The 13601-nt window shown below is 39.2% G+C and overlaps 1 protein-coding gene across 1 annotated transcript; it reads right to left on the bottom strand.

Annotated features, from left to right (window-relative positions):
* Positions 1-1087: 1087 nt before the first annotated feature.
* Positions 1088-10200, bottom strand: gmnc (geminin coiled-coil domain containing). The gene is made up of 4 exons (XM_041810856.1): positions 10109-10200; positions 4855-4943; positions 4285-4401; positions 1088-2855 (listed from the first exon to the last, which is right to left on the bottom strand). Exons 1-4 carry the CDS (start codon positions 10185-10187, stop codon positions 1869-1871), a joined length of 1272 nt encoding a protein of 423 aa, XP_041666790.1. The 5' UTR covers positions 10188-10200; the 3' UTR covers positions 1088-1868.
* Positions 10201-13601: the final 3401 nt, after the last annotated feature.

The raw sequence follows: 13601 nt of genomic DNA on the forward strand, positions 1-13601 counted from the left end.
TTTTTTTAAAGTCGTGTGATCCAGCGAGGTTGTAGGCAGGTCGGCAGGTGTGCGGCCTCCAGTGATCTGACAGTCTGGCTGAGTCGTCTAGTGTGTGTGTTTGGAGGATTAAAGATGAAAAATCTTTGGAAATTGTCCTGAAGTCTGTGGTCTCTAACGGTTTTAAAATCGCTTCAGATTAAAAAAATCGTCTAGTGTGTGGCCGGCCTAAGTTCACACCAGTAAACCTGATACTTTTGTCCATTTTAATCCAATTATGATCATTTCTTACCACTAGCTTGAATGGGAACCGTCATATTATTTACCCTTTGTGAGGGTCTGTCAGCCAATGGCAGGCTGTTTCATAATCACGTCATGCTGCCGAGTAGAGCATAAAGAAGGGAGAGAGATAGAGAGAGCCTGTGATGCAGCCCCCTGTATTATTGTTATTTTAATATTTAGCAGTAAAACTCAGTAATCAGCAGAAAAACAACCTAATGCTCACAGAGATGCTGTAATCATGATTCTATTTGTTTAGCCATGTTCTGAGTCAAATATAGGTCTAAAATAATTTGCTAGTCTGCACAGTCAGTCCAGAAAGTTCACACTGGTATCAGATCAGGACTCGGTATTGGAACATCTCTAGTCTGAATACTTGTGTAAATGTAATATTTCTTTTTTTTTTTTTTTTTTTTTTCATAAATTTGCAAAATGTTCTAAAATTCAGTTTTCCCTTTGTCATTATGGGATACTGAGTGTAGATTAATGAGAATAAGAACAGATTTTTTTTACTGAAGCATCAGGCTGCAACATAACAAGACTGAAATACAGTAAGTGAAGGGGGTCTGAATACTTTCTGAATGCACTGTAGATCCCCTCATTCTTTTATCATCATCCATGATGATGCAAAGTGGTGGAGAGGACAACAGAAGCGGGGTGCTGTAGGGTGCAGATGGTGTCAAGTCCCATGTACACGGCTGGTTGAGTTTTTGGCCTACCCCTAACCAAAGGCATAAAAAGCTCAAAAATCAATCTTTAAAAACATTTATTTATCCTTAAAATCTCCCACTCAAAGAGTGTTTTTATAGCTTTTTTTTTACAACGTGGAGGTAGTAGTGCATCAGTCATATCTGTGGCTCACAAGGTACGTCAAATATCTTTTCAAAATAAAAGCACTAGATGGACATAGAATCAAATATCTAAGTGATAAAGTGCAGACATTGAGGGTCCAATGCTGGGCAATATCCTGTGTTCTGTTAGGACACGGTGTTACAAGCCTGCAACAAGTTCAACACTGGCTGATTGGAAAGTTTGATTTCGGGGACCTTTTGGCAGTGCACAGGTTTCAAAGCGTAGGAAGCTATATGCACCTTTTTTTTTTCCTGTGTGTTGTTTTTCAAGGGGCAGACGTTGAGTTTTTGTATTGATGGATATTTGTTCTGTATTCAACAGAGTTGACCACAACATACTACTTCACCCAATGAGGAACTTGGCAGCACTTTTTGGTCCTGTACTAAACTGGTTTCAGTCTTACTGAAAGGGCAGGGAATACTTTTTGTCAAAAGGTGACTTCACATCTGAGTTGACAAATAAATTACATGTGGAGTTCCCCTAGGCTCAATCCTGGGGTCTCCTCTATTTTACATCCACATGACTATGCAGATGACATACAGCTCTACATTTCAGCATGACCAAACAAATATGGCCTTCCAAAAGCACTGGGCAAATTTGACTGAGATATTAATGAGTGAATGTGCCTTCATTTTCTCCAGCCAATCAAAGAAAAACCACACGAAGGACCAAGAACTAACTAAAAAACAGCAACAAGTCCATCATCCATTTAGAGTTCTGAAAGAACTGGAGCAGTGAGTCCCTTTAAGGGTAAACTCTCATGGTCCTTGTCTTGGTACCCAGGTGAAGTTCCACCGTCCCCCGGTGTCCTTTCTAACAAAGGCTTGTCCCTGGGGGAAGCTGTGGGTCTTAACGCTGCTGGACGGACTAAGACACATGCTGAATGCCAAATCTGTGCGGCTGCGAGGCGTCTGAGGAGTGGCAGATCCTTCTGACGGACTCGTAGGGCTGCTGCCATGAACAGGCATCCTTAACTGGACTGGACTCGAAGAGGCAAGAGGAGAGAAATGGACTCCCTCTGTAGGTGGACTGAAGTGGATTGGTTCCTGAGATGGTGCCTTGCTGCTTCTAAAAGGGGACCAGTAATTCGGAGGTTCTGCTGGGTTTCCTTGCACAGTTTGGACTGTTCCTGAGGCAGTGATCTGGGAACAGTCTGCTTGGTGTGATGATGTGGTGAAATCTTGTGATGGAGACTGGAGGGCAGTGAAGGTGTCGTAGGTCCTGATCACAGTCTCAGGAGATTCAAACGTTCCAGTGGCAGTGAAGTCAAAGCGTTGGCCTGGAGGAGATGTGCAGCTGTGAGAAAAGCTGGCAGGACTAAGACACTGTCCGTCTTGGTTTTTGGCAGTACTGTACCTGTAATCGGTAACAGGTGTTTGGCAGTAGTTGTGGAAAGAGGAAGGTGTAGAAGAAGAGGCATCAGGCGAGTCAAAAGAGGAGTTCAGAGAGCACTCAGTATTCTGAACCAAAGTGCTGTATCCAGAGGAAGAGGTGATGTCGCTGGACGTATCGATGGTGTCTTGATCCTTCAATCCGAGTGTCCGTAGAACCCAGAGGTCCAGGTTTGGTTCTGAAGATGAGGATGTCTCAAAGGACTCAGAGCAGAACTCGGCAGTGAGGTTCCTGCAGACTCTCTTGCTGATGTTTTGGGAGTTTAGTAGCTGATGACCACGGGGCTGTAGAGGTCCATTATCATCGTTTATAAGGCTTCTCTTCAGCTTCCTCCCTCCATTGGCAGTTAGTTTCTATAAGGAAGGAAAAAGACCACAGATTAAGACTACATTCTCATAGTTCAGATCTAGGAGGGGCAGGACTTGTATGCTCAGTTCCTGTAGTAACCTGAGAGCTTGAGAGCTCAGTCAGTGAAGTTTGTTCAGGATTAAAAGTCATGACAAGGCCAGTCAGGAGAGGTGCAAGACATCTCCCCCAAGAAAGCTTTCGGTGTTGCTCTTTTCTCTTGCTGCATCGGTGGCAGCTATGGTAGAGTGCCTTTTAAAAGTATTCACCCCCTTGGAAGTTTTACTCTTTTACTGATTTTATGAACCTATTATTGTTGATAATTTGGCTTTTTTGATAGAAATCCAAATAACCTCTTAAAGTGAAAACAAATTTGTGTGGATAGGTCTCAATCAAGCCCAAACTTCTGGACTTGGCGATGTTGCTCCATTCTTCTTTGTAAAACTGCTCACCTCTGTCAGGTGGCACAGGGATCAGGCCTGATACTCCTCCAGGATTTTTCTATAATTTTCTGCATCCATTTTACCCACTCTATTTTACAAGCCTTCCAGGGCTGGCTGCTAAGAAGCATCCCCACAGCATGATACTGCCACCATCATGCTCCACAGTGGGGATGGTGTGTTTGTGGTGATGTCAGTGTTTGGTGTCTTGTCTGATGGTCAAAAAGCTCAGTTTTGGTCTCATCAAACCAAAGAACTCTTCCTCTTGACCATGGAGTCTCCCACATGCCTGTTGGTGAACTCTAGTCCAGATCTAGTCTGAGTTTTCTTCAACAGTGTCTTCCTCTTTGCCACACTCACATAAAGCTCTGACTGGTGAAAAACCCAGCCAACAGTTGGTTTCTGCAGAGTCTCTCCTATCTCAGCTGCTGAAGCTTGGACCTCTTTCAGAGTAGTCATAGGTATCTTGGTGTCCTCTCTCACATTCAGTGTGTGAGTATGGTCTGATCAAGGCAGATTTACACATGTGACATTTTCCTTAATTTCTTCATGATGGATTTAACTGAACTCTGGGGGATGTTCAGAGACTTGCAAATGTTTTTATATCCATCCCCTGACTTCTACTTTTCAATAACCTTCTCACTGAGTTACTTGGAGTGTTCTTTTGTCTTCATGGTGTAATGGTAGCCAGGAATACTGATATGCCAGTAACTAGTTCAAAAAAGCCAAATCATAAAGACCATGATTGATTTATTAAATCAATAAAAGGGTAAAACATTCAAAAGGGTGAAAAACTGTCTATCGGCACCGTATTGATGGGCCTCCAGCTCAACTAAACCCCACCTCCTTATCCTCAAATGATGCTTATTTGTCAGATCCATTGTCAGACTAGGCACAATTGTTTCAGACTGGAGCTTTGCAAGATGGATTTGCCTGATGACATGGAATCTGACCAATCCATCTGCTATGCAAGGTTAAGAAGCATTGGTGAACAGACCTTTGCTTTTTCCTGGAGGTTCCTCACAAACGAAGAGTTGAAGAATTGTCTGAGTTTGTTGTTCTCCTCCTGCAGTCGGGCCAGCTCCTCCTCTCTCTGCAGCAGCGTGTCCTGGAGCTGGACACAAACATCAACAAAGACCAATCAACCAATCTACAAGAATGTATTTGCTTAGCACTTTCTATTCTGCAAAAAGTTGAACAAAGAAATCGCATATAGAAAAAAATCAGCATCATTCAATCCATGAAAAAGGTTAAAGTTAAAAATGTTTTGCAAATGAAGGATTCATGAACTACTAGACAGAGGAAATGCTGTCATGAACCCAAAATGGGGGGAGAGACATAGATTAAAATGTTAGATTCTAGAGAGCGAAATCAGAAAAAAAATTAAATGTGTGGAAAAAATAAGATAAAAAGGAGAAATAAAATTGATGACTGCCAGACATGATGGATCTGGAACAATCCTACGTACGCTCTTTATGTAAAATAACTTTCCTGTTTCTGTCCTAACAATGCTATCTCAAACATTCAGGACAATGAAAGAGATAGGAGGTGATGTTTTTGCCCTTACCAGTTTGTTTCTGTGGAGGTGAGGAGAGAGCTGATTGGTCCACATCAGAGCAGGGGGAGGAGATGAGGCGTTAAACGCAGACTGAGACTCTACAAACAGGCATAGATGGACATACAGGAAGAAGTTTAGAATATTCTCAGGTGTCAGGAAACTCTTTGACGTGTTAGAATTCAGACAAAAAGGTCTCAGTAAAAAAGGCGTCAGACTTCAGATGAAAAGGTGCCAGGAAAAAGGCTTCAGACAGAAAGGTCTCAGGAATAAAAGTGTCAGACTCAGATGACAAGGTCTCAGTAAAAAAAAAAGGCATCAGAGTTCATATGAAAACGTCTCAGGAAAAAAGGCTTCATACTTCTGATGAAAAGTTGGGCTTTAAGACTCAGACAGAAAGGTCTCAGGGATAAAGGCATCAGACTTTAAATGAAAAGGTCACTGGAAAAAGATGGCAGACTTCAGACGAAAAGGGCTTTGAAAAAAGCCAGCAGAACTCCGATGGGTAAATCATCCAAGAAGCCATTAGACTCAGACAAAAAGGTCTCAGGAAAAAAGGCTTAAGACTTCAGATGAAAAGGTGCCAGGAAGAAGGCATCAGACGAAAAGGTCACATAAAAAAGGGCGTCAGACTCAGATGGAAAGGTCGCAGAAAAAAGACATTAGACGTAGATGAAAAGTTCTAAGGAAAGAAGGCTTCAGATAAAAAGGTCTCAGGAAAAAAGGTGTCAGACTCAGACGGAAAGGTCTCAGGCTTAATCTTTAAGTCTACTGCGTACGCTTTGTGTTTTCTTCCCTTTTTTATTCTGAGACCTTTTCATCTGATGACTTTCCATCTGAAGTCTGACGCCTACTTCTCTGAGTCTTTTTCGCTGAAGTTTAAGCCTTTTTTCTGATGAAGTCTGACATATGATAGCGGTTTTCCTAAGATCCAATGCTTCTTCCCCTGAGATGTGACACCTGACTCTGAGCTCTGAAGACGTCCTTAATGGCCATCGCACAGACACAGTGACATTAGAAGACATCTCATATTTAGGATTTATGAAAAGGATGGAGTCCATCTGACAGATAAGGAATGGTGTTTGTTCCTCCTACACTACAGGACTGTAGACAGGCATTTTTGGACATGGAAGGATATTTTATCAAAATCATTTTATTATTGTACGACCATTAATGTTTTATATTGTGGATTTTTGTGACAGCATCATTACAAAGATATGAGACTGTACCTTTAAATGTCAGCTTTAACTATGAAAAGGTGTAAGAACATAAACATTACAGAACTGGAGGATCACTGCTTCGATCTGAAGAAGTTTTCTTTAGTTTAAGGTGTCTAGGTTTTCTCTGAGCAGCGTCTTTAGGACATGAGGAGAACTTCAGCAGTTTTCTAGGATTTTATTTCACACAGAGAGACATGATGAATCGAACACTCTGCCTGCAGAGACATCGAGAAAATTAAAAGATGAATCTTAATAAAAACTCTTCCGGATATTTCTGCCTGTAATCAGAGACGGAGCGTTGGTCTGGAACGTGCTGGGGCGTTCGGTTACCCAGAGTTCACTGGGGGGACCAGGAAGCTGTTCTCTGTGATAAATGAGGGGACGACTCTGCTGAACGTGGCATTTAAGGAAAAGAGGACTTTTCAGCGTTAGTCAGCAGAGTGATGCTGCATTCAGGAACACAACAGTGTGGAGGAATGGGTTTAAATAAAAAAGACAAAGTCAGCCTCAAGATTTTAGGAGTAACTTGTTTGAAAAATGTCCTTTAATATTATCATTTCGGTGTTTGTCTTATTGTACTCCAGCTGGATGATTTATTTAATCCTGATGATCCATCTAGAAATAACTACCCTTGCTAGCAGATGGATTTAACAAACTTCATCTGTGTCATCAGGCAAATCCATCTTAAAAAACTTCAATCTACTACATTTGTGACGAAGCGAACACTGTTCTGACCAATCAGCATCATTTAAGAAGAACAAGCGATAGCTATGGGCGGGGTTTAGACATACTCAAAGCCGGCTGCCTCCACTGCGGGGGATCACCTTGGATATAGCTTTAGCAAAGCAACAAATTTACCAGAACTGGACAAAGTTTCCATGAAATACGGAATAAAAACAACAGTAAGAGTTTTTGAGGGTCACGGGGGGAAAGGGTTGGCTCTGAGTGGTTGTATACAATGGCTGCTAGTGGAGTGATTAGCTTGGGCGTAGTCACAGCGGCAGTTATATCTGAACTGGACAACACTTCTTTATTAAAACAAGAGCAGAGAGCATCACTGAGAGCTTTTCATGACAGAAAAGATGTTTTCACTTTTCCACCGGTCAGCCTCGGCATGAGTTTGTGATCATTTTGGGGGTGGTTCGCCACTGTGTTCAAGGGCTTCTGCCTCAGTAGCTGTTAGCCCTGATGTAGCTTTTAAAACAAGAGCATAGAGCCATACAGACAGCTTGTCTTGGCAGAGAAGACATTTATACACATCTCCCAACCAGCCTGGGCATCAAGTTCATTCACCAAGAAGCCCCACCACGAAAAATCTACAGACGCAGTTACCTGTCAGCTCACGAGAAGTGCATGCATACTACCTCATTTTGTGTTGTCACTCTGATTGGCCAGTCATGAATGGGACAGACAGAACCTCCAATCACCTTCCGATATTTTTTTGAGAAGTCCTGCCCTTCTCAAACACTTTCTATGGAAGCTTCCCCAGATGAATGTGAAATATACTCATGCAATGAATGTTTGAAACAGTCGATCTGGCGTGTCAGGTTAACAAATTACATGACAGTGATACAAACTCGCATATCGCTGATCATTAACAGCACAAAAAAATCATTTGTTGTTCAAGGATGGGAAAAAGAGTAGTGATTAAAAACTGAGGTGATAGATATGCTTAAAATTTGATGTATTAAAATGTCAGAATAGCATTCAGATTAAATTATTTATAGCTTTAAGCAAGGTTATAATAGTTTTGAATTTTTCAGTAGCTTTTATTTTTATTCAGTTTTTACCTTTGGTTTTAGATTTCAGTTAGTTTTTATTAGTTTTTCCAGCTGGTTCTTAGTCTAGTTTAGTTTAATTTTGATTTTTAAAAAAAATGCTTCGTTTTGGTTTAGTTTTTATTAGTTTTAGTGTTAGTTTTAGTTTTTCAGCAATACAGGACACCTGTCTTCACTTTTCATTTTATTTTTTCAATTTTTATGTTTGTATACAACTCAAGACCTAAAATGAACCACTGTGTGAAGTCTAAGGGTGCATTCACTATTCATTTATATGTGATTTAATACACTCAAATACATGTCAGTACCTTGCTTGACGTATGTGTAGCCATGGCAACACGTCGTAGTCCGTGCTTATTTATTCGTCTTGTGTAAAGAACAACATGTTTGGCAGCTCACTGTCATGCTGGCTGCCCCTTATGCCTGAATGCAAGAGCAGAAACCCCAAGACAGCATAAATTCTTTGTTTTTTTTCATTGTTTATGTGGAAAAAAGACCAGTGGAAGGAGCTGGATTTCCCCGCTTCATCTTCTTCTATGCCGGCTTTTCTTCTTGGCCGCCGTTTGTGATGACAGCGCCCCTAGCGGTCAGATGTCGTAGGTGTTCAGACGGTTTGGTCCATTTAACAAAGAGCAGTATGAATGCAAACCAAACCAAAGGAAAGTGCAACAATGTTGCAATTTCTGTTCCGAAACAGACCGAGTCCCCCGGACTATCAGGTGTGAAAACGACCTAATTCAATCAAATCAGGTTAATTTACTCTCTCCAGGTGTTCATGTCAGACAGTGTGTTGCTGACAAAGACATAAACGAAGGAGATTTTATCTCTAATTTAATTTAATTCTAGTTTGTTTTGTCAGCAGAGAATTTAGTGTTAGGTTTTGTTTTTCTCATAAAGCTCAGTTTTTATTTAGTTTCAGTTAACTAAAATGATTTTTACCTTTAAGTTTTGCTTAACTATAATAACCTTTGCGTTACGTCATGTGACCAACTCAGCAGCAGCGACCATTGACCACGACGTGGAGCTGCAGCCCCAGCATTTTATTCTTCAGCTCTTTAATTTTCTTCATATTTACATCACCTAACAACCACAATAAAACAGAAAATCAATTTAGAGGGAAACTGTTAAAATCAGAGATGTCCCAGCTAGAACTTAGCTTCAGTGATGTTTACATACTGGTATATCTACAGTCGAAGTGAAGCCTTCTCCTTACACTACAGTCTCCATGAAAGTCTATCATACATTTGAGTCAATAATGCTGCTACCTGGAAATAAAAGGCAAAAAATGTTTCATTATTAAAGCATAAATGAGAGATAATTAGCCAACATTAGCTTGTTGGTGTTAGCTAATAGTATGGTGATGATCACTGTCAGCTGTCAGTCAGTGTTCTGGTGCTGTAGTGTTAGTTAAAGGCAGAATTTTTAATGTCAGGGTTGGAAGTCTGTTCACTGCTACTGTCTATTTAGATCACCATGATTGATGAGTTTGATGAGGGAAAGCCAGAATTACCCTAAGACTCCATAGATTTGGCAGAGCAGCTCCCATCTCAGCCCCACCAATCTAAAAATAGCTTGCACCAACAACTAAAGGAAACGAGCCTATTACTAAGACTATAGGGATTATGGCAATGGGTGGATTTGCCAAAATGTTGAAGTGTTCTTTTAAGATGGAAAATCCAAATCCACATCATCTTAGTTGACTTTCAACCCTGTAAAACCAACTCAGTTCCTCCTTCTGATTATTTTCAGCTCTCAGACTTTTATAATGTGTGTGTGACAGAATGTTGGGACTCTCTTAGTGAGATCAGAGCAAGAGTCTCCAGGAGAACAGCACAGCAACAATGGGCAGAGAGAACCTGATTGGTCCATCCTATACCTGTTTCCTATTGGCTGGTTTATATAAACAGAAGTACGTTTGGGGTGAAAAAGTATGAAGAGTGAAGAGAAAGTTTTGTACGCATGCAGAGGGAAAAACAGAGAGTAGCAACTGAGCACAAAGAGACAAAATCTACCTCATTTAAAAATGAGAACAAAATCATAAATCATGCCCTTATAATGTTAAAATGCACACGTGAGTTTTGCAGCAATAATGACTCCATACACCAAGTGGTTCTCCTCAGTGTGAGGACAATACAGTGATTGGACACTAACTCATCATCACACCTGGAAATCATGTGTCCTCTACAGCTTCTATGATTGCTTCTTAGATTACTAAATATGGTCTTTAAGTATTTTTATGAGGTGTCTGTGCTTGTTGTCCTGTCTTACCCCACACAGGCGGTGGCTCCTCTCTGAGGTCGCTGAGGTTGCAGGGGTCACAGGCCCAACCGGAGGCCAGGGTTTCCATGGAAATGTCAACAACAATGTCACAGCCAAGGGCAAAGTCCTGGAGAGGGAGGCGAGGATGATGATGAAGAGGAGGAAAGGGGGAGAGGGATTCCCTACTGAGAGAGAGTCTGTATGTGAATGAAGGGAGAGAGCAGTGCCAGCTGAGTGTTGATATGGAGATGATCAACACCTCAGCTTCTTTTATATCAAACTAAATCAAACTGCTTTCTGTGCTCTCAAAACTTTAATCTTTATCTCTTATAAAGCAGCTTCACACCCTGATGGAAAAGTACAGAGGCCATGAAGGGCACCTGCAAAAAAATATATATATATCACTGATGGCAAAATGATTTACAGCATAAATGTATAATGAGAAGAAATAAAAAAAAATGTTGTGAAGTAAACATCTCATTTAGTTTCCTATAAAATGCTTTCAGTTCATTCAAGATTTCTACCTTTTAATAAATTATTTTGATTTCTTGTCTGAAGAAATGTTTTTACTTTCCATGGAAAGTTTTTGTGATTCAAAAAATTCAAGAACATTTTGATTAATTTTTAGTTATTTTATTTTTTTGATTTATGTTTATTTATTTCGTATTCGTGTGTCATGAAATCATTTTGTATTCTTGGAAATATTTTATTTTAGCCTTTATTTGTCATGTAAATGCACAGTATGCAAAATTCCACCTCCGAGGGGAGCTTTACCAAAACAAAAACACAATATGATGATTTCAGACCAGTGCTGCCCATCTCTGCTCTTTACTTCTTGTTTTGAATTGGTGCGACATAAATGAAGATTGATTGATTCTTTAATTCAGTATTTTCTACCACATTTTGACTCAGCTGCAGTGGTTCAAAGTCAGTCAGACTCCGGAGCATTCATCTCATTAGTTTTGCTTATTCAAATACCAGGTGAGTCCAGTTTGGTCTTTGCTTCCATACTCTGCATTAACAATCCATCTTCAGTGAGGACCAGATGTCACAACTCACTGCCTCTCCTCTCATTCTAACAACAGCCTATACATCATTTCTGTGGCTCTCACTGCTTTGTATCTCTACATGCTGTAAGCAGTGAAGCCGCTACTGATAGGAATGGATGGGCAGGCATCAGCCACAACCTATGAGGCTAGTGATGCCTCTTTAACAGCTTTTCTCCCTAATGTTGTCCTTAAGGAGCATATAAAAGGCACGCTGACACCCTTTAGCTAATAAATCGTTCAGGGTAACGATGAACGTCACACCATAATGGTTGGACTGAATTGACACCTGGGGCCTTGACTGACCTGCTAAAGAAAGGCAAGAAAGGAATGGTTTATAAGCTTTAAAGGATTACATCATCTTTCTGAAGACAATTAAAGACTTTAAAGGATGACATCTTTTAGATCCAGTCAAAGACTTCAAAGGATGACATCCTCCCCCTAAAGCCAATCAAACACTTCAAAGACTTCAAAGGATGACATCATCTTTCCAAAACCAATCAAATACTTCAGAGGATGACATTATCTTTCTAAAACCAAATACTTCAAAGGATGACATCAACTTTCTAAAACCACTCAAAGACTTCAAAGGATGACATCATCTTTCAAATACTTCAGAGGATGACGTCATCTTTCTAAAACCAATCAAATACTTCAAAGGATGACATCAACTTTCTAAAACCAATCAAAACCTTCAAAGGATGACATCATATTTCTAAAACCAATCAAACACTTCAAAGGATGACATCATCTTTCAAAGACTTCAAAGGATGACAACATCTTTGTAAAACCAATCAAAAACTTCAAAGGATGACATCATCTTTCTAAGACCAATCAAAGACTTCAAAGGATGACATTATCTTTCTAAGACCAATCAAATACTTCAAAGGATGACATTATCTTTCTAGAATCAATCACAGACATCAGAGGATGACATCATCTTTCTAAAACCAATCAAAGATGTCAAAGGATGACATTATCTTTCTAAGACCAATCAAATACTTCAAAGGATGACATTATCTTTCTAGAATCAATCACAGACATCAGAGGATGACATCATCTTTCTAAAACCAATCAAAGATGTCAAAGGATGACATTATCTTTCTAAGACCAATCAAATACTTCAAAGGATGACATCATCTTTCTAGAACAATTAAAGACTTCAAAGGATGACATCATCTTTCTAGAACCAATCAAAGACTTCAAAGGATGACATCATCTTTCTAGAACCAATCAAATACCTCAAAGGATGACATTATCTTTCTAAGACCATTCAAAACCTTCAAAGGATGACATCATCTTTCTAGAACCAATCAAAGATGTCAAAGGATGACATCATCTTTCTAAGACCAATCAAAGACTTCAAAGGATGACATTATCTTTCTAGAATCAATCACAGACATCAGAGGATGACATCATCTTTTTAAAACAAATCAAAGATGTCAAAGGATGACATCATCTTTCTAAAAACCAATCAAAGACTTCAAAGGATGACATTATCTTTCTAAGACCAATCAAATACTTCAAAGGATGACATCATCTTTCTAGAACCAATCAAATACTTCAAAGGATGACATTATCTTTCTAAGACCATTCAAATACTTCAAAGGATGACATCATCTTTCTAGAACAGATCAAATACTTCAAAGGATGACATTATCTTTCTAAGACCAATCAAATACTTCAAAGGATGACATTATCTTTCTAAGACCAATCAAATACTTCAAAGGATGACATCATCTTCCTAGAACCAATCAAATACTTCAAAGGATGACATTATCTTCCTAGAACCAATCAAAGACTTCAAAGGATGACATCATCTTTCTAAAACCAATCAAAGATTTCAGTTAGCAGCTAGGCTGCTTAGCTAGCACATTGCCATTCTGTCTGTATCACCAAAAAGTTTAATTTTTGAATGTACTTGGGGCACATTATTGACAAAAGGAATGACTGGACTTCCTGTTGGCTCACCTCCACAACAATTTGTATGTGAAAACAAGGCTTAAAGCATTTAAACGCACTAATTTCAAAAAGAAAGAAGCATAAATGAGCCTTTAATTGAAAAATCTGCTTGAACATATGTTAACTTATTACTTAATTTAAACTAAAAAAAACTAATTACTTTAAACTCTTTGTTGTTATTTTAAAAAAGAAGTAAAAACTTGACATTTTTCTGTTCTATAACAGAAGAAAAATTAAAAAAAAGAATGAACCAATACAAATTAAAGGATTATGAAAGAATATGTGCAGATTTCATTAAAAAATTTAACTTTGTATCAGATATATTTAACATTTTTATCATACGTATTTAAGTTTATATTTAGTCTTTCCTGCTCAGTAGAGCTGTATTTTTATATTTTAGTGTTCTTTAGTGTTTAGTAAACACGTTTATGTTTCCATAATACAAAACATAAACTGAGCCATTTCTGCGCAAAAGATGAACAAACAACTTTTAA

Source organism: Cheilinus undulatus, linkage group 2 (assembly GCF_018320785.1).
Source record: "Cheilinus undulatus linkage group 2, ASM1832078v1, whole genome shotgun sequence".
Lineage (NCBI taxonomy): Eukaryota > Metazoa > Chordata > Actinopteri > Labriformes > Labridae > Cheilinus > Cheilinus undulatus.